A 21,808-nucleotide genomic window follows, 5' to 3' on the forward strand; every position below is an offset into this window, starting at 1 on the left:
TTTGAAATATGTCATCTAACTCTAACTGGCATTAGAGATGTTTGTGAACCACATGCAGATGCTAGGAAACAAACCTAGGCCCTCAGCAAAAGCAATAAGCATGCTTAGCTGATGAGCAGTCCCTGAAAGTTTTAGTAGTTTTTGGTGAACCAAAGTAATATTTTCCCGAGGAGCCAGTGAGGTTTCTGGTTTGAAAACAATTATGTACAAGTAGAACCAGGAGAGAGTTACTCTGTTCAGTCGACAGAACGATTTCTGCCCGGCCTGTGACCTAAATATGAATATTCTAAATGCTTCCTCCCCACCCAGTCACCACAGCAGCAGAGCACAGAGGTGAATATAATTTCCAAATATGTATGTTACCTATTTTACTATAAAACGTTGCCTATATGTTCTCTTGTTTCTCAAATAACTATACTTTAAAAAATATACTTGTATTTAAAGTCTTTATTTTTTCCCAGAATAATATTTCCAGAACTTTAACCTTTCAGAATTTTAGACTTTATGGATTTTGATTTGACTGTATATCAAATTTGGTATTATGGCATCTTTTGGGGTTGTTGACCAAGGCCCATAATTACTGTGTTATTTTGGTGGATAGTTGCTTAGCACACAGCAGATTCTCAAAGTATTGTTAGTTTTTATTTTATTATTTTGAGACAGGGTCTTGCTACTTAGTCTAGACTGTCCCTAATATTCAAAGGATTACAGCCTAGAGCCTCAAAAATATTTTTTGTTGAATGAAACTGAATATAAGTAAGTGAATTAATTTGTAGGACCTTTTAATATGAATCTTTAAATAGAACTTTTAATAGAAGTGGGTGCTGGATTATGTAGTATTGCTGTTGTTAAGGTAAAGTCGCGAGTAAACAGCTAATTTGTAAAACACGTGTAATGATTGGGCAATGGGGATATGTATAATACTTACGTGTACTCAGGGCTGGAAGTTCGTTGTGGTTGTTATTCCATCCCTTGTTCTAAACTGTTGCGTGGCACTGGAACCCATGTCTAGATTCTAAGCGTTCGTGGAGGTATCGCTTCAGCTTAGAGTCTCCTGCACACTAACACTTTCCGAACTTTCTTGAATCTAGCTAGGTATTAGTGTCAGCCCAATCCTATTAGTGTAGTTGTTTGGTTTTTAGCTTTTAGGAAGAACTTCAAATGTAGAGCGACGGTACTTGTGCAGCTTGTCCATTCCATTCAGCTCTCTAAGCCCCAAGACTCCAAAAAGGCCCAAGATGCGAAGCTCTGGCCTGTGGCAGCACCCCCACTGGACCAGGCAACGAAATACCTAACTGTTTATGTAAACTAGGACCTCTTATTCTGTGTGTAATACAGAATAAAACACGCATACACGATTGCCTCCGATACTGTAAAGTGTCCACATCCAAATCCTGGAGTGGTCGAAGCAGGTTGTCGGGTTTTAAGACGCCAAATTCGAGTCGGTCTTCAGAACCCTGCTTTAGCCACTACGTGCACCGCGCAGCCGCCAATTGCCAAGAGGCGGAGAAACGCTTGGCAGCGGGGACCCGCGCCTCGGTGGGACGACCCGCACCTCTGTAAATAAAGCTCTGCAGCCCAGGCGGCGCCTCTGCCCGTGGGATTGGCTGCCTGAGTCGTGACGCGATCTGGGCGGGCCCGACCGGTTTGCGACAGTGGCCGCAGGTCCCGGACCGGAGAGCCCGGGGGGACTCGCCGCACGGCGCCGGCGTCCGGCCGGCGTGTGGGGGCCACGGCTCGGGGTCGCGGCCGCTGCCTGGATCCGCCGCGCGCGCGGCGCGGGACGCCGAGGTCTGGCTTGCGGGCGCAGCCGGGGCTGCGGGGAGCACGGGGGACGGGACGCGAGCGGGCGGATGCGGAGCTCTCAGCCGAGCTAGGGTGGTGTGCGGGGCCGCCCGGCCCGCAACTTCACTCCCGCCGCCCCGCCGCGCGGGGGACTCGCGCCAGGCAAACTTTCTCCCGGTGGAGCCCCGGCCGAGATTGGGGGCGGCGGGCGCGGGCGGGGCGGCGGCCAAGCGCTGTTTGTTTCCTTTCACTTCCCGCGGCGGCCGCTGGAGATGAGGACGGCGGGGCTGGGGCGGAGCGGCCAGGGGCCCCCGGGAGTGACAGTCGCCCCGTCGGGATTTCCCGCCCTCCCCACCCCCCCAGGGCCCGGGCCATGCGTGCGCCGTGAGGGGCGGGCGTCCGGACTTCGCGAGCTGATGCGGACTCGCTTTTGAGCGTCCGGGGACGAGCGAAGCAGCCCTAAAATGGAGGACTTTGCTACCAGGACCTACGGGACCAGCGGCCTGGATAACAGACCTCTGTTCGGGGAGACGTCTGCCAAGGTGAGTGCGGGAGTGGGCCCCGGGCCAGAGTGCGAGAATCCCGCCTCCCTCCACCCCGCTGGCTCCTTGCAGCCTGCCTGGAGGGTACTTGGAAGTGGGAAGAACTGTTCTTGCCGTCCCGCCCCTCTCTTGGGATGTTTGCCCTGCACTCTGCACCAAGAGCAGTTTGGAGTGGAGAAAAGTTCAGAAAGTTCTGGGCAGTTTGTGGGAAGCCCTTACGGAGAGTGCGGAAACCCCACCGTGGAGGGAAAGTCCTGCGAAGGTTGCATAAGCGCACTTTCCAGCTCCACACTTCAGGTGTGCGTCCAGGGCTTTAGTGGTTTCAGGAGTGCATCGAGAGCCCAGGGTTGCTTCTGATGATTGCTTACCTAGAGTTCTTAAGAGGATGAGGATGTGAAGCAGCTCCATGAAGGTGGATGTTGGCCACAATCCCAGGAGGTGATCAAACAAAGGGTCCCAGCTCTCAAATAGGCAGAGGCACTAACCGTTTTCTAGAAGCTTGACTAGATAGAGCCTCTGGCCTGCAGTCAACAAAAGTCTTTCTCTGTACTTAGCGTTAACTTTCTGAAACTTGCTCCCCACCCCCAGCCCCCTTGCCTTGGGGACAATCAAGAAACTCTGTATTCAGCATAAAACTTTCTCAGAAGTCAGGGCAAGATTAACCTGTAGCTCTCTTACCCTCCCCCCCCCCCCACTTGTAAATGACGTTGGTGACTGTAGACCCCCTGACCCCTGATAGGAGCAGTCAGCCTTTGAAAGTTGCTGTGGTTACTGTAGAGCTGGGTTTCTTACCTTGTGGGAAGAGCCTGTACCACACACAGGGAACTTCTCCACCTGGCAGTCATGGGGAATCCTAAACTTGGAAGCTGCCAGTCTACCATGAAGATTACTTATTATTAAATTCCATATAGAATTTGATTTGTCTTGGGGTGCTTTACTAAGACATTTCAAGATGGATGTCTGGCTTCTTGTAACTTCGCCTAATCTCAGCTCGCCATGCTTGGGAGCTCAAGTTCACTAATGCTCCTTCCGTTATTTGCAGACGTTACTGAGCGCTCATGTGTGTCTATTTGGTGTTAAAGGAAAGCAGTCAGGAACGGGAGATCTGTGCATATCTGTGCATAAAGTGGAGATTCTGGTGACTGTGGCCTGTGTCACAGCACGGAGGGCATCATGCATTTTGGGTACAAAGATGAAACTGGTCTCATTCATATGAAACATTTGTCCAGCTGTCCACAAATCAGGCTCACTGTCTCTTGCGCATAGCTTTCTGAGTGCTGATTGAGAGTCTGGGTGATTCAGACTTTTAACTTCATAGGCTCTGTAATACAGCAGCACTGGGCTTCCCAGTGGACTTGTCTGATGCAGACACTGAAGCTGGCTGGGCTGACTGAGATAGCTCACTGTGTTAGTTTCAGCGCTTGGGAGGCTGGGGTAGGAGGGTCACTTGATCACAAGGTTCAAGATGAACCTGAGGTACATAGTGCAATCTTGACCCCAAATCAAAACCAGGAGCCTTAAAAGCAAAATAACAACCCCCCACCTCCCTGACAAATGTGTAGCTATTGAGAAATAATTGATGTTATTGGCTGGCCAGATGCCTACTGCTTGAAAGTTTCCTACCATCCGTCATCCATTTGAAACCCATCCAAGGACATCAGTATCCAAATATATCTCTGTTCATGACACCCCTGAGTTCAAGTGTACGGCGATTTTTTTTTTTTTTTTTTAAAGATTCATTTATTTATTATATGTAAGTACACTGTAGCTGTCTTCAGACAATCCAGAAGAGGGAGTCAGATCTTGTTACAGATGGTTGTGAGCCACCATGTGGTTGCTGGGATTTGAACTCCGAACCTTTGGAAGAGCAGTCGGGTGCTCTTACCCACTGAGCCATCTCACCAGCCCGTGTACGGCGATTATAATGCGCTGCACTACTTAGGCAGCTCCAGAACATTGCAGCACTGGCCACATAAGCGAAAAGTTAAGAATAATATATAAGTTTGCTACAACTTGGGAGTTGGATAAGTTGCCTTGTGAGGTGGACGGGGCCATTGCATATACATTCCATGGAGTGGAGAAAGGAAAGAGATCCATGGTTTGATGTGGGGCAAGTCATGTTTCCAGTAAATTGCAATGCCTAATCTGGAGATTAAAGCACCTGCCTTTGTTTATAGCAAGAGCTTTATGTGTAGGCCTGAGTGGGGCAAGGAAGAGTGCAGCCATTTCCTGGGATGGAGGAACGGCTGCTGGAGCGGAGTCAGTCTTGGGAATTCCGAGACATCAGTCTCTGTCTCCTCTCTCCTCTCTTGCGTGTGAGTGGCTCTGGCTTCCTCCTTTTCAGATTCCAGGAAACTAGACCACAGTAGCCACTTAAGTGGAAACTTGGTAATAGTGAGCTGCTGTTAAACAAGCTGAGAAAATCACGACAGGAGAAAGCCCATTCCCTTATGACAAATTCTTGGAGCTTTTAGTGGTCTCGTTTCTCTAGAATAATCAACATGGTATAGGCTCTCAGTTTTAGGGGTCATCTCTTCATTCTTAAGGCTAAGAGCACTGATGCCCAGATAGAGGGGCGTCCTGAGGGTTTGTGTTTCCTCAGCGCCAGGCAACAGGCTGGGCACTCAGTGTTCCTTGTTTGATCGATCGTCAGAGTCCTTTCTAAGACAGATGTTTGTATTTCTGTTGTACGGCTAAGGAAGTGAACTCCACGGTATTACTTTTTCAGCTACACGGCCAGTTCTCTGGCAGTATTTTGCCAGTTCCCTTTTGTGAGCTGAACAGTGGTGTGAATACTGACTTAGTCATGGAGCCTGTGTGGCAGGTTCTCACTTCTTGCCTCTTCCCAGGAAGTTGGGGTGAAGGGTTGCCCTAGCTCAGGTAGTGAGTTTTCACTTTTGAAGAAACTTAAAACCTAGTGGACCTTGAGAAACAACCAGGCGGGCAGATCACAGTGATTTCCAAATTGATTCAGTTTTTAGTGCTAGGTTTAGAAATAGCTTCAGAGATGGAGCTGCTAAAATAGTTCTTGTTCCGCGTGAGGGATGACAGAAGGGATGGTGGTTATATTTTGTAAGAAATTATACCTCATCGATACCTTTGAAAATGTTATCAGTCTTGGTCGGAGTGTCAGAATGTTATTTTCAATGTCTTAAACTATTTCTTCCCATCAAGGAGGCAGTAAGAGTGCTGTGAATCTGAGGCCAGCTCTGGCTCCACAGTTCCAGGCCAGTCTGAGATACATCGTGAGACCCTGCTTCAAACAAAACTAAAAACCAAAACATTCTTAAGTTCTCTTCCATGGTGCATTTCCTTCGGGTAAAAACCAAGCATGGCAGAGACCAAAATAATAAATGTCTGATGTTTATCTACGGCCATTTTGTAGTGTCTAAAACAGGGTTACCCATGTGTAGACCACAAGTGCAGGGGCTATATGCTCGCCTAGCATGCATAAGACTACAGGTTTTATTCATAACACTCTCTACCCCCATCCCAACCCCAACCACCTATCCAGTTAGCCAAAACTCCCAGAAAAGACAAGCTCAGGGGTAGAGCACTTGCCTGACATGGACAAATCCCTGTGTTTTTGATCCCTAGCACCAACACTCCCAAACACTCCCATTCATTTATCGAGGCATATTCATTCATTCTCTCTCTGTCTCTGTCTCTCTGTCTCTCTCTCTCTCTCTCTTTCTCCCCCTCCTCCTCTTCTTTCTCCCCCTCCTCCTCTTCTTCCTTCCCCTCCTCCTCTTCTTCCTCCTCCTCTTCCTTCTTCTTCTCCTTCTCTCTCTTTCTCCACCTCCTCCCCCTCCTCCTTCTCCTTCTCTCTCTCTCTCTCTCTCTCTCTCTCTGTGTGTGTGTGTGTGTGTGTGTGTGTGTGTGTGTTTGCGCGGGCAAAGAAACATTTGGGCCTTAATGTAATTTAGAATTTCTTTGTAGACCTACCAAAATATTTAGACCCATAAATCCATTGTTTTACATCTCTGACAACATGTGGTATTAGTCACACCATTTTATTTTCTGTCTTGAAGGGGATAAAACAATATAATATTTAATTGCTATAGAATACGTTTTATAAAAAATTGAAAATTGTATTACTAAGAAAAAATCCATTGTTTCAAGACATTACTAGTATAAATAAATTTGAAAAATGTTTTTGTACTGTCTTTGATGTCAGATACGCTTTACTCTTGGAGTCCATTGCAGTTCACATTGGCTACATTTCAGGTGCCGAGCACCTACGGCCGAGCCCATCGCTTCGACAGAGTGTTCAAAGCTGGTGGTTTCTGGTTATGGCGTTTGTAGCTCTGTTTGAGAAACGCCTTCTCTTGCTGTGAGAGTCGCAGAGGCTCAGTGTGCTGGTTTTCCTCTCTGACGCTAGTTGATGAGGGTGGGTGCGTAGGACTTTTAACTACTTTGGTAGTGTGTTATGCCCACCACAGGAACATTCCAAGACATGGCACTACAGAGAGATTTCTGGTGGACCCAGGGCTCTTTTCTTTGCTCTTCCACCTCCTTTCCTGCTGTCATGTGAACTAAAACCTGGAGACAGTCCCTCTGTCTAGTCCTTGGTTTTAGAGAAACACCAGTCTCTGCAGAAGAAGGGCGTTCAGTTGCCCAGGCTTGGGTGTCACCATTTCTTGACTTCATAATTACGTGTTAGGTATCTTAAATCGGTTTCAATTGTCTAGGCTGCGTGGACCTGAGTGTGAAGAGGGACCGTGATTCTTTGAGTGGGAGAGAGCAAAGCATTTCCCCACAGCTAACACCGATGGCCAGAGGACAAATCCCACTTGGTGGGATGCAATGAAAACTGGTTTCTAGACAGATGTGTTCCAATGATGGTGTCTTCGCTCAAAGTATGTAGTTAAGTCTAAGAGGAGCATTGACGTCCTGTTACTCATGGTGGAAAGTGAGGCTGGGGAGTTGCTGCTGTGGACTTCAAAGCAGATGGGAAAGGACAGGGAGGTTTTCTGCAGAGGTCAGTAGGCTCTGAGGCTTTTGATACTGGTTCTGAGAGCAGGATGCTCTTCCCATGTTCCTCAGTAAATAAACGAGCGAAGAGAAGCAGCAAAACCAAGATGTCTCTCATTACGTGCAGTGTCCTGGACAGGTTGTTTGAACTGGGAGTTTGAATGGAAGAGGAGAAATGTAAGATACTCTTTATGCGATTTTTAGCCCCTTTAAATTTATTTATTTATTTGCTGATTTAAGGACAAAGCTGTTGCTAAGGTCTCTGTGTCTTTGCTGCCTTCTCTTGCTTAGGCCCCCACAAGGCTGCCCCATAGGGCAGCGGAAGCTTCTAGTTTCTTTTGAAAGCCTAGTTTCTGTGATACCGTGAGCACATCTCTGTCTCCCTCAAAGGTACTACCTCTTCTAGCTTGCCAAATCACGGTCCCTTCTTGTGCCAGAGTTGTGGTTCTGAACAGATAGCTGCAGCGACGTCTCCCTTTCTACTCTCGGAAGTTTTCTTCCTCCTGTCTCAGGATCCCTATGGACGGGCCTCAGCCAGTCACTGAGTGTTTAGAAAGCTCTGCAGAAGACATCTGGAGAGAGTTGAGATGCACTAGTCATACCTTGCTCCGTGCCAGCTCTGTCCAAGGCCACTTTCTTCACTGACCTTTGGAGCCCTCCCTCTCTTATTGTGGGGATTGAACTTGGACAGCAGGCTTGTGTGGCAAGTGCTTTTCACTCATTGGACCGTGTCCTTGGCCTTGTTGCTAAGTGTCTCTCCATTTTTGTGGTCTTCCTGTAGTGCCCCCTCTCCCTGCAGACCAGAATCCTGTTGAGTCAGTCTGACAGCCCTGCTCAGTCTTTGCTTTCTTCCAATGAACCTGGCTGTCAAGGGGGCGTCCTGGCACCGGTCTGTGTACTGTGAGGAACTTGGGTAGATGTGGCTGCTTCCAGAGTATGTCTTTCCTAAGCTCTTGACTCTTCCTGTGTATGGCTTTTAAATATATTCAGGTTTAGCTGTCGTGAGGGATTAACATCACCTAACATGACCTGTATGCTTGGGCAAATCTAAAACTACGGACTTCAAAGGCTTCTGTTGAGAAACTTGGGTACACTGCTGCCCAAACAGGAAGTGGTGTTTTAAACTCTCAGGCTATTCAATTACTGTGTGTCTTCCTGTTGAGGTATATATAGCAGAGGCCAGTATTAAATGGTTGTATCATACAGTATTGTGTAAGAAACAAACTGAGCCTATCCTCTTGGAAGCTCTTATTCACATTTACTGTTCCCTGGGCAGACTGGACTTTAGTGCAGGTGTCGTAATGCTACTTCTTATGAACTGAATAATTATTTTTCTTACAGTCATGTATAGATATTGTAATAATATTTTCTGAGCTCAGATTGCTGACAGACTTGAGTGGTCCTTGTGGAAAGTAAAATGAATTAAAAGTTGTTGGCTGCTTTAGAAATTGGGGCTAAGCACGGAGGAGTCGGTTCAGCTCCCACTAAGCTCCGAGCAGTCTAGTCAGTCCTTAAAGACTCCGTCAGACATGGCCACCATTGAGCAATAATTCCTGTTGTGAGGACTTTTATTTCCTAATCTGTACGGCAACCTAGGAATCCACACAACTGGAAAAGTACATCTTAAAAGTTAAGTGACTTATCCAAACTTAGCAGTCAGTACATGGCAGAAGAGGTTTGTGAGTCAGGTCTGTCATGCCCCTGCCTCAGCATTTGTCCAGTCTGCTGTTGTGAAGCTTCAGTGCACGTCATTGTGTACTGATGAGAGTTGTTTTTCTCCCCTTAAACATGTAGACTGTGTTTGTGCTCTATTTTTACTTTAGTTTCCATAAATGGTGCTTCAGTGAACACAATCTATTTCAGGTACATTTTTATCTGTGAAGAGAATCTGGTAGGATGAATGTACAAAAATATTCATAACCTGAAGATGCTTCAGACTGTGAATATGGTAAAATAACAGGAAATTAACAAATGTCTGAATTAAGTTGATCAAAAAGAAGAGGGAATTTTGTATTCAGGTTCATGTGTGGCGATGGAAAATGTGTCAAATTGTCAGGAGGCAGGGTCTCTCTACATAGCCCTGGCTATTGTCAAACTATGTAGACCAGGCTGGCCTCTAACTCTGCCTCCTGTGTACTGGGATTAAAGGAATGTGCCACCATGCTGGCCACCTGCAGTTGTGAGACTCCTCTCCATAAATTGTCTCTGTTTATAGTTCTGTTCAGTGTTCACTGTTACCTTGGGCGTTGTACCAGTGGGCAGAGTTCACAGTTCACTAGAGTCGGCCAGTGAGGCAAGAAGTCTCACTTTCCACCCTTGTCCCGCTGGTTGTTTCTGGTGACCATATAAGGGGAAGATCCCAGTTAGGCAGAGCCATACAGCTCAGAAGAAACAACGCCACCGACAGGGTGTGAGTTTTCTTACTTCATTAAGCAAAAGGAAACCTCCCATGCTTCATTTCTTCTCAGGGTCTTTTCCTCTCAGGGCCATTTACCTAGCCATTTCTAGAGCTTGGATGACCTGAAGTTTTCCTCTGTGACGGGAAGAAAAGCCAAGTCATTTTTGAAAATCTATCTCTAACGTATAGCATGAAAATCCTTAAGTTTGGGAAATGGGGAACTAGGAGGATGTGACTCCAGTTCTTACTGCCTCACTTAAAGTGAACCATGGGAAGAAGGGCTGCCTAGTGGGCTTTGCACATTGGCCTGTTGCTTTGCTTCCCTTACTAGGAGTACCCAGGACTCAGACATTTGTGGGCTAGGGAGCTAAGAACTGATAGATGTCGGGCTGGAGGGATGGCTCAGTGGTTAAGAGCACCGGCTGCTCTTCCGAAGGTCCTGAGCTCAAATCCCAGCAACCACATGGTGGTTCACAACCATCCATAATGAGATCTGACGCCCTCTTCTGGTGTGCCTGAAGACAGCTACAGGGTACTTAGATATAATAATAAATAAATCTTAAAAAAAAAAAAAGAACTGATAGGTGTTATATTGTACCCTTTCAGAGTTGGGAGTTCTCAAGAATATCGGGACAGACTTCTGAGTCTTGACCTGGAAGCATGAGTAGAATGTTAGCTGGGCATGGTGACAGTGGATCTCATCAAGAGCCCAGTGCCAATCAGTGAAGTGCACATCTACATCCCAGAAAATATGCTAGGTCACATCTTTTCTCATGGATCCCATGTGCTAAGAGGATGACAGAACATACCTTTCCTCTGTTACCATTGCTTTCTAGGTTCACTTGGCCTTGGTTTTAGTACATTGGTGCCCCTGGGACAAACTGCCACTTGGTGTATAAATTAAGAACAGAAGTTAATTTTCTCACTGTTTTAAGAGGTTGGGAAGTCCAAGACCAAGGTATCAGCAGGATTAGTATCAGGTAAGGGGCTGCTTTCAAGATGGTGACTTGCTGCTGCCCCCTGGGGGGCAGTGATGCTGTGTTCTCAATATAGCAGAATGGAATGGCAAGAGAAGGCTTTGAGAGGTGCTGATCCCATGCAAGAGGGCACCCCCCCCCACTTTTTTGTATTAATCACTTCTCAAAGATGCTATCCATTCCTTCCTCTCTCTACAAATATTTTTTCTAGACAGGTTTTTTTTTTTTTCATAGCCCTGGTTGTCCTGGAACTCATTCTGTAGAGCAGGTTGTCCATAGATTCAGAGACACACCAGCCTCTGCCTAAGTGGTGGAATTAAAGGCATGTGCCACTGTCTTAGTTAGGGTTTTATTGCTGTCAAGAGACCATGATCAAGGCAAGTATTATAAAAGAAACCGTATGATTGGGGCTGACTTATAGTTCCATAGGTTCAGTCCATTATCATATTGATGGGAAGGCTGGCATCGTGCAGGCAGACATGGTGCTGGAGGAGTCGAGAGTTTCACATCTTGATCCATTGGTAGCAAGGAAGAAACTGCTGGGCAGAGCTTGAGCATAGGAGACCTCACCTCACAGTCCTGCCCCACAGCGACACCTAATAGTAGTGCCACTCCCCATGGGCCAAGCATTCAAACACATGTCTATGGGGCCAAACCTATTCAAACCACATCAACCACCATGTCGGGCTCCAAAGAGGACAGTACCTCTCAAGTCAGCCCTGGTGATTATTTCCATATTCTTTTTGGTGGTTGCCACTGTATACATTTTTGGCCAATGCTGCATAATTTGTTGGCAACACCTGTCTCTAGATTCTTGTATATTTCCTTGCTTTTCCTTAAAAAGGGCTTCTCAACTTTCACACTGCAGTGGTTCCGCATTGCCCCCGTCTGTGCCCTGGTCACTCTTCATCTACTATTTTCTATTCTCAGTCAATAGAAAGAGCAGAAAGTGAAAGCTTTCTATCTAAGTAGCAAGCTTGGTAGAAGGTGGGGGGGGGGGGTAGTGCTCTTCTGACATTGAGGGACTTGAGACTTTATGGGCAGTGGTGTTCCTCATTGAGAACCAGTGGCCAATGGTACAAATGGGGATAGCAGACCGAGGAAGGGCACAGGTACAGGAGGGACAGCAATGCAGGCCTCTTTGAGATCCTCTTTAGGATGGAATGGAAACTGGGCACTCCTTTCTCTCTCAGCATCTGCGTGTGGGGATGGCTAAGGATATAACAATGGGATTGAGGATAGGACTCAGAGTCCAAGGATAGAGGGTGCCAGCCACTTCCTGGAGAGGTCGGAAGCAGTCAACTCCGAAGACCAGTGAAACACAGTGAGGGGTTAGCTGAGGCTAGAAAAGGGCAATCTGTAGTAAACCTTGTTTCTTCCTTTAACACCATCTTGATAATTCTGGGTATTGTTGGCAGAAGAATATGGTAAGATACAATGAAGTCACTGTGAACATTGGCAGCCCTCGCAGATTAGTGGCTTGATAGGAAAAGGTGCTCTTCTGGGAGGATGAGGGCATATACCATGATACAAACTTAGAAAGTATACAACTGGGCTGGGCTTCTATTATATGAAGTGGCTCAAAGTCTGAAAATAAAAGCAGCTTTGGCCTTACCATCCCCAACAATGATGTCAATGTGTAGAGGAAGAGATGAGTAGTTTTAAGATATTTAGAATTATCCAGAACTAGGCTTAGTGCCTTAGGCACTCCCCAGGGGTTTTGGGGTTTTTTAGACCACGTGGCTCAGGGTCAGATTCCCAAGATGCTTCCTCCAGGGAGTCTTCAGTGCATTTCTGAAATTGCTAACCCCACAGTCTGCAGGGGAGGGTCACAAGTCACAGGTTTGGTGTAGCAGATTGGTTATGCTCTGACTAATGAATGGGGTCCAGTTTTTGGGACAGAAGAAGAGAACGTAAAAGAGTAGTACAAGGAGGGTTTGGCATAGCACTTAGTTGAGATGAGACAGGGGATTTGTTATGATTGAATTTGGTTTTAAGCTGGCCTGGCAAACAAAATGTCCAGCCTGGTGAAGTCCTGCCTGTTCAGTCTAGGATTAGGACATAGGAGCATGAGCTGTTTGGGGGAGGTTTGGAATTGCCACATATCTCAACATGTCTCATCTTCGAGATGCCTGAAGTGCGGTTCCAGGAAGCACTTGAGAGGATGGTGGGCGGTACCAAGTCACTGATGAAGCTGTTCTGCTACATGCCCATCCCTCAAGCATAGAAGCCACTGTTGGCTGTGTACAGCTCAGGTCCCAAGTCAGAGGGGAGCTCCCTCTACTGGTGAGACGCTTTAAGGAAAATGCTGTTGGCCACTTAACGGTTTAATTCCCTAGTGTGCAATGCTGAAGGAGAGGTCACCTGTCCCACCATTAACTGCCAGCCTTTATGAAAACAGGTGGTTTGTCTTACTTTGATGTAGTAAGTGTAAAATGGGTGATGTTTGGGGGTCTTGAAATGGGACTCTTCTGAGGGATGCTATCCAGAAAGGGTTTGAAGTTGAAGAGATGTTGAGGGATGGTCAAATTGGGAGCAGCGTCTCAACCATTTCACCTCTCAATTCACAGTCACTGTATTGCGAATGTACCTATCAGACCTTTAGCTTATTTTATGGACCAGAATGAGACCTGAGTGTGTATGAAAAACTGCACTTTTATATTCAATGTCATGTAACAAAGGCTGCCTAGAGCCAGAAGTGTGCCTCATTTGATGATCCAGGTTTCATACTTTGATGAGCGAGAATCTGCCACATATCTCAGAAGTGTCCTCTGTCTTCAAGAGACACCTAAAGTTATGTATAGTAACATGTCTTTTCCTTAGCTAAGGACTAGCCATATACTGTGGCTGTACCTTCCCTTTTGAGGAGTAACAGTAAAATGAGTATGAACCCTCCCTTTTGCAGAACTTCACAGAGATGTGTTTGTACAGTAGATGTTATTAAACCCCAGCAACTCCCTCCTCCGCAACGTGAGTCCAAAGGCAGCGCTCAGTGGCTTATCGTAATTGACACTCACTCTGTTATGCACAAGATTCACTGAACACAAATGCTCTTGAGATCGGACAGCTGAGTTGGCTACACCAACGAGCATGGGTACTGTGTAATGTCAGTGCTGTGAAAAGGATGATTCAGATCTTAGGTGGGCTGGAGCTAGACATGATTTTATTATGCTACTCAGAATAATGTAGTTTAAAACACATACACTGTTTATTTTGGGAATTTCTCTTTTGGATTTCTGACCCACAGGTAACTTGAAGCCATGGACAGCAAAGCCTCATTGAAGAGACAGGAGTTTAAATCAGAAATTATTTCATAGGCAATTTCACCCATAAATTCTCTTACCTCTTCCTACTTTTTAAGTGTTCTGGAAACTCTTTTAGAGTTTCACCTTCATCTTTTTATTGTTACTGTTTCACACAAAATCTGTTTTGGGAATAAGGACAACATTAGTTGCTGTGGAAATAGAAGACTGGACATGATGCTTGTGAGCATTCTAAACTCTATAGCAACAGAGTGTTTCCCAAGAGTGGATGATAGCTGCTTGGCTCCTGGATGGTCCTGTCTATATCCTGTTAAGGCCTTTACTACCTGAGTTTGAGTCAATGTGTACCTTCTAACAGTGTGCTGGACAATTAAATGACTGGCCAGACAAGACCGGGGCCTTTGTAAGTTACAAGTGTAGTCTGAAGCAGAATCAGAATTATAAATTGTTGAGACTATCAGTTTATTTTACTCTTCCAAACAAAATGGGGTTAAAGGATCCATTTGGGGGGGTCACATAGTGGCAGAGTAATCTAAGAACTAGGACAAAAAAAAAAAAACTTGGGGTTGTGGAATGGTTTCTGGGAAAGATAGCACTAGTTGCAGACAGAAAAACTTGAGTTTCAGTTTATCTTATAAATGACGAAGTTTAAACCCAGCATTTGTATCCAGGGACCAATGTGGAGCAAATTCTAGCCTTAAATGCACTTTGACACCTTAACTAGTAATCGAATTATCAGTTCTTTGATTTGGAGATTGGCTAGAAGAACCTGCTGTACCCTGGAATATAATCTTTGTCCCAGACAAAGGATTTCTACCCTAGCTCTGAACTATCGAAGTGGCTTGCTCAAGACTCATACCAGATCTTGTTAAAAATATTTTGACTCAGCAGATCCAGAGGGAGAGGGAGAGAGGGAGGGAGGGAGGGAGGGAGGGAGGGAGGGAGGGAGGGAGGGAGAGAGAGAGAGAGAGAGAGAGAGAGAGAGAGAGAGAGAGAGAGAGAGAGAGAGAGAGTGTGTGTGTGTGTGTGGGGATTTAAACCAGCTCTTAGGTGAGGCTAACACAGCTGGCACATAGACCTTATTAGAGTAACCAGGTCTGGATACAGCATTAGAAGTGGGAAATTTCTAATGAACTCTGGCTCTTCTGACCTGGATTTACGGTACTCAAAAGCAGGAGACCTGAGGGCCGGGCACTGGCTGTGAGGAAGCAAACCCTGCTAAGCATTTCGGCCACATCTACCTCAGGAACGGAGAGAGCTGCTGCACTTTAGCAGAGTAGCTGTTGATTAAGGAAACTGTCGAGTGACTATCTAGAAGCCAGGCAGGAGACTATTTAGGTGTGCTTTCATTACATGATCACAACAGTTATGCTACCGTAATAGGCTAACAGGGCATGCTAATAGGCTTTGTGAGGTGCCATCTGTCAACTGACAGCAGGAGTGGCTTTGAGGATATGCTGTCTAGCAAGGAATGTGCAGCTTTTTATGGGGGGAGTAGGCCTGGCAATCTTGTTTCTTTTACTTAGACCTTAGGCACTTTGATTTTCCTGAGCCTTTTTCCATGTGCAGATCATACTGCAATTTCATCCATATGTACATACATATGTATGTCAGGGGTTGATGTTCAATCATTTTCCTTAACATTCTCCATCTATTTTTTGAGATAAGTTCTCTCATTCGGCTCCTCTGGCTGGACACTGAGCTCTACAGACCACACCTCATCTAACTCTAGGGGAGGACTCCGATGCACACTGCTATGTCTAGCTTTCACAAAACACAACACAACCGTGTGTGTATGCTGTGTATGACCAGAGGCCAGGAGAGAGTGTCAGATCCTCTGGAGCTAGAGTTACAAGTGTGAGCTGCTTGAGACCGTGCTTGGAAACCAAACCTGGGCCCAACTCTCCAGGCCTCACGTCCAGGTTTTTAAGTGAATGCTGGGGACTGGCCCAAACTCAGGTCCCCTGGCTTGTGTGGAAGGCACTTTACTAAGCAAGCCATCTCCCCACCCCCTCGTCCCTAGTTTTAGAAAGCATGTCTGGTCAGTTGCCTCTCCGTCAGTTTTGATTTTTTTTTCCCCTCTCCTCTTTACTCTTGATTTTGGTGGACAAGCTGCTGTGACATTTGGAAACTGTGATTTACCTTGTATACCTCTGTTAGTGACAGAGCTGTTAGGATACAAAGACCCATAGTAAATTTCTCCAATCTCTTGAGAGCATATATTCTCAGTTGACGGTTTCACAGACTGGTACAGGTTTTATCCTTCTGCACTCTGATAAACACATATACAGTAGGCATGTGTGGGAGGAAGTTAAGCGAGTAGTAAGTTGCTCTCAGGTCTCTTTTAACTTTTGGTGGGTTGTGTTGTTGCGACCTGTTGAGTTCTTAGTGAAGTTGGGGTATGCTCTTGCATAGATCAGGCACACCACACCCAAAGCCTACTATACACCCAGCTTTGCCTGCCACCTTGTGTTTTTCAAAAGTATAGAGAACTTGAAAGAAAAGTTTTAGTGTGTTGCTGTTTCCATACCCTCTTTCTGTAGATACTAAAACAACCTTTCAAGGGCCAAGGTGGTATGGAGTCTGCCTAGCATCACGTGCAAGGCTGTGGCTGGAAGACCAGCAGCCCCTGCTCCATAAATATGATTTCAGCTTTGGCTTCTCATAAATAAGTTATTCTTGGTGACCCTGAAGTAGTTTCCTAGTCAAGTCTTAAATCCCAACCTTGTTGTATATAATTTTTCCCCCTCTGAGGATGGGTGTGATGAGAAATCAAACCTAGGTCCTGCGCAGGCCAGGCAAGTGCTGTACTACTGAGCAACGACTCTTGCCCCTGTTCTGTAATCTTATAAATAACTTGCCAACCTTATTACTTTGTAACATTGTTAAGCTTGGTTTCAGAGTTTGTTGTAATTTTTGTAAGGTACTTTAAAACACACTGGGCCCACGTTTACCTTAACATGTAAAATTTAGGTTACCCCTACTTTAGGTATGTTTAAAGAATTGGCTGGATTAGGGATGAAAATCCTAAGAAAACTCTTCAGTCAAATAATTCTTTGTTTATATTACTAAAGTTTTACTAAGTTGGAGAAGAAAACCACTGGACTACACTACACACTGGACTACATGCCTTCGTCTCCCTCCAGCATGGCACTCTGGTCCTTTCTAACAGCACCAAGTATTTTTAGGTAGACAGGGCCACTTCCTGTGTCGCTTCCATCCATTCCTATTTCTCGGTCTGAGCATCAACCCCACTACTCCCCATGTTAGGACTAGCAATCCCCAATAGCACACGCGCTCCTCAGTTGCCCTCTCTTTCCAGAGCCATTCCCACATTCCTAGCACCACAGCTTTTTTATTTGGAAGACGTCAAGGGCCAACTCTTGGTCTCTTCATTCTGTAAGATTCCATCTTCCATTCTGGCAGCAGCCCAGTCCAAGACATCTGGCTTACAAACTGTTGTCTCTTTCAGGACCGAATCATCAATTTAGTTGTTGGCAGCTTAACCACCTTGTTGATTCTAGTAAGTACCTTTGTTTGTTTTGCCACATTTGCTCTGTTGGCCAGTTTTGAGAACTTTTAGTGTCAATTCTCCCCAAGACTTTAAAAGAGGGTACAAACATGTGTAGACTATTACAGTCATGGCAGAGTGAATCAGTCAACCGCACTTGCCATTGTTGCCTGCACAGTAGTACACCTGTACAAGTGATACCGTGATAACCAAGTCCTCTACCAGTGGTCACCACCGCTCCCATTTCTCTTAATGCCTTAAACTTGCTTTTAATGCCTAAACAAGTTTTAAAAGACTTATAGGATATTTTAAAATTCTGTATAGCACATTAGATACACATTCTATATAGGTCTATCAGACTAAAAAGCTAGTTTCTAAAGTCTGATAAATACGGATTAAGTTTGTCAAGAGAACAAATCTTAGTTTGTCCTTTGTTTAGTTTATTTTTTGTCTTTAGAAACAAAATGGGATTCAGAAACCCATGTTCCATAAAACTAAGCCAAGCCGGCTTTGCACATACTCAGTTACTGTTTTCCTTCTAATTTTGCCCTTTTAATTTCCATAGCATCTTGGCAATGCTGAAAACAAATAGCTGCCGTAGCATGTTGGGCTAGTTTTGATAAAGTGGAATGCTTCGTGAGTTCGCATGTCCTCCTTGGGCTGGGCCATCCTAAGTCTTCATTGCCCCAGTCTCAGTGCATGTTCTGCTGAAGAGAACACTGGTTACCTGGTAGGAATATTTAGAATACTGAGATAAGCACAGCAACTCACTGCTAATGTTGGTTGCTTGTCTGGCCTTCTTTCACACTTGCTGGACTAGTCAGAAGTGCTAACTGACTTGAAGGTGACGTTGTGATGTAAGAAGTACTACCTTGCCTTGCCCCTGTCTAGCCACACCTTGGAATCCCACTCAAGGCCTTACATGTTTCTCTCCACACAGGTCACACTGATCAGTGCTTTTGTGTTCCCTCAACTACCTCCCAAACCACTGAATATATTTTTTGCTGTCTGCATCTCTTTGAGTAGTATTACTGCCTGCATACTTGTGAGTACTATTTAGAATTAAAATGTTTGTAAGCGCTTACATGGTAGTGCTTAGACAGATTGCTAGCCCCTGGGTCTATAGAATAGGGTATCTCTCCTTTAATCTAACCCCCCCCCAATTTACTTCTAATAATTACACATGGGTCCACTTTGATTTGTGATCTTCCCAGAATATCGACAATTAACATCACATTTGTCAGGAAACAAAGAGACCCCTTTGTGTACCAAAACCAGCCCCCACCCCAGAGGATGGTGATTGGTTCTCTGTTTTTTAGGCTAACTGCTGGGTCTGCTTTCACCTTAGGAAACAGTCAAACCTTGGTGTGGCACTGTGGTTCAGTGGGAGAGGTGATCTAATATGCTCGGGCCATAGGTTTGACCTCTAATACCTACCATTTTTTAAAAAGCAAGTTTTTTTTTTCTTTAAAAAAAATTCCTAAATTGTTGCAATCCTACATAGGTTTTAAGCATAACATTTGAGCAGAACTAGTCCTAGGTTGAATCTTTGAAGTTTTCTCATCTCGTGTGTTCTACAGCCCTGAGTGACCAAGGTTGAGATAGTTAAACTATGTATTTACTTACGTAAGCCCTCTTAACAGACCTAATCTGAGTGCCTTCCCTTCTAGTAACTCAAATATACTAAAAATGTATCCAGATATATATTCTCATCTAACTTGATTAGTATACTACTTTGACATTAGAACCCAGTAAATAACAAAACCAGGAGTACATAGGGAAACGCTTATTAGCGCTACTTGAATCATAGGGGATTAAACTGAAGACTATCTCAGGACAGTAATCTCTAATGCTATCCATATGAAAGAAGCATTAGTTGTATTTTACACTGTAACAGCTGGTCATACTTAAATTTGTATTTGATTCTTCTTTTAGATCTACTGGTATCGACAAGGAGACTTAGAACCGAAATTTAGAAATCTAATTTACTATATCTTATTTTCTATCATCATGTTATGTATATGTGCAAACTTGTACTTCCATGATGTGGGAAGGTGAGGCTGCAGAGACGAAATACTTACCAGGACTCTTGGAAATCTATGTGAATTTAACTGCTGCAAAAAAGTATGCTGAAGACTCATCGACAGACGTGTGGTACATGATGTTTCCATGTTAACTGTAAATCTCAATCCCCCCTGCGAGGGGGCTGCAGCATAGATCTCTGCTCTCCTTTAAAACGCCCACACATTCCAGCCCTCAAATAGCAAGGAATTCTCACTTTTGAAAGAATTTTTTTTTTTTGTTTTTGTTTTTTTTTTTTTTAACAATTTAATTGCATGGCTCAAAATCTTGCATTTTAAGACAAATACTCTTTTATTTCTGTTAAACTGAATATACAATTATTGTTCCCCTAGGCAACCAACTTTTGCTTATTACTACAGTTTTACATTAATAAACAGATGGTGAAAAGACAGCTTTGATTGTGAAGATCTAATTACAATAATAAATAAAATAATTTATACAAGTTTCCTTTTTTTTTCCTCCTTTTTTTGGACTTTTCTATAAGGATCATATCATTAAAGCCCTACAGGCTAGTTTTGGCTTTACCTTAGGAATGACTCTTGATTTGTTTTCTTTTGATACAGAAGCAAATTTTGTTTTTTAAAAGTGCCTGAGGGAGAAGCTATAGTGTACCCCCAGCAGGTAATGCACGAAGTGAACAGCATACTCTAATTAATACCCCTCACTATCTTCTGGGCAATTTATATGTAAAACATGTCATAAAAAAAGTCATGGTTATCAGACACAGGCAATATGACCTCTCCCCTCATTTAATTTCACTTCAAAGTGCTAGCTGTAAACTAATGACTGGTTTCTGATGAGAGTTGATAACTGTTTTGTTACCACTTTAACCACGTTCCCTTTAAAAGTTAAAAATCAAAGACCTGTAGTGAATTTTCTTAACTCTGTAATGCTTTGCTTCTTTACCCTGCCTCAGTCAGCTCCCACTGCCAGCAATGGGTTAACCAGCACAACCACCCCCCATAATGTGGTATCTGGATGCTGGTCATGGTCATGTCATCAACTCCTAAGTTAATCTTTCTGAAAGTCACTGCTAACATAAGCTGAATTACAACCAGCCCAGCTTGAGTCTGGACAGAGCTGTGTCTAACTGCAGAGATGAGTATTACTACTTATATTTAAACCAGAGTAGTTAAGCTCTGGTGATATAAGTAGCTGCAGTGACTGCAACTCCCTCTTGACATAAAACCTAACAAGTCTGGGCAATTCACACTTCCTATCCTCCATCATAACAACTGTTATAAAATTGGACCTCAGATGATCTACTGAGAAGGAGGTAAAAGTAACAGCAGCAACAATGTGCATGGCTTAAGCATGGCAGCTAAGTACAAGCCAGAGGAATGGCAAACCACAACTCCTGGGATGGCTCCTTTCTTTGGAGACAATGTAGTCACAATGTGGCTTCTTGAAGTACCTGTTTCTAATAATCTAGTGACAGTTTACTAAGTCCTCAACATCCTTTGAGTCTTCAGAAACAGGACTGCCCAAAGATGATCCAATTATATTTGATGCTTCCTGATGATGCTGGAATATTGGATCTGTAATGAGTCAAGTTTAAATAAAGTTAGTATTAAATGTGTGTTTCTGATTCTCCATTCAGTCCAATAGTTTACCAAAGTGTAGGATTTACCCAATAAAAGAACACTGATAGATCAAGAGAAAAGTTAGCATGGATGCATAAAACAACAGCCCGATTCCCCCCATCCCCTTACTATGTATCAGGCTCATGATTAAGTCTCAGTAGAGTACCTGTTAGTGTTGTCAAAGGCAAGACAGATTCAGTATCTATAACATCAGATGCCTGGATAAAGCCATGAGGTGAAGGAACGATAAGTATTGTTTCATCATCAATTGTCTGATGAACTTGGTGCACTATGGTGGGAGACTCTAAATCCTACATGATATTTTAAAAAAAAAAGGAGAAACTGATTTACATCCCAAGTGTCCATGTTTGTTAGTACTTAGCTCTCAAATATATTCCATCTGAAAATTAGAACATAAAGGTTTAGACCTTAGAGAAAAGAATTATGTTGCACTGTGGGATATATGTAATTTCTAAAATCTACTATTACCCATACCACCCAAAGGTGATCCAGGAGTTGATGGCAACAATTTGTTGCCTGTGAAAAGGGGACACTTCAGCAAGGAACTATGCCCAGGTGTCTCTGCCTGCTCATTTCTGTCAGCAACAAGAACACATTAATTTATAATTTTTGAATTGAAACTCTGTGAGTAAAAAGAAAAGAAGAAGGTACTAGAGCAACTGTTCTTCAACC

At 44.4% G+C, this 21,808-nt stretch overlaps 2 protein-coding genes across 18 annotated transcripts in view; one reads left to right on the plus strand and one right to left on the minus strand.

Annotated features, from left to right (window-relative positions):
• Positions 1–1,668: 1,668 nt before the first annotated feature.
• Tmem243 (transmembrane protein 243, mitochondrial) lies at positions 1,669–19,915 on the plus strand. The gene is made up of 5 exons (NM_001081029.1): positions 1,669–1,791; positions 2,149–2,327; positions 17,412–17,462; positions 18,391–18,495; positions 19,386–19,915. The coding sequence occupies exons 2-5, from the start codon at positions 2,250–2,252 to the stop codon at positions 19,506–19,508; spliced, it is 357 nt and encodes a 118-aa protein (NP_001074498.1). The 5' UTR covers positions 1,669–1,791; positions 2,149–2,249; the 3' UTR covers positions 19,509–19,915.
• Dmtf1 (cyclin D binding myb-like transcription factor 1) overlaps positions 19,800–21,808 on the minus strand; it is a 42,939-nt gene continuing 40,930 nt past the window's right edge. For 15 of the 17 annotated variants that reach the window (NR_152859.1, NR_152858.1, NR_152860.1 and 12 more), the window contains 2 exons: positions 21,282–21,426; positions 19,800–21,070 (listed from right to left, as the gene is read on the minus strand). Coding sequence is in view for 10 of the 17 variants with exons in the window: in NM_001110327.1 (NP_001103797.1) it covers positions 20,961–21,070; positions 21,282–21,426 (255 nt within the window). In the remaining 7 variants the exon portion in view is untranslated. The remainder of the gene's footprint in view (positions 21,071–21,281; positions 21,427–21,808) is intronic. The other 2 variants (XM_030254464.1, XM_011240669.1) reach the window with 1 other exon arrangement.

This window comes from Mus musculus, chromosome 5 (genome assembly GCF_000001635.26).
Source record: "Mus musculus strain C57BL/6J chromosome 5, GRCm38.p6 C57BL/6J".
NCBI lineage: Eukaryota > Metazoa > Chordata > Mammalia > Rodentia > Muridae > Mus > Mus musculus.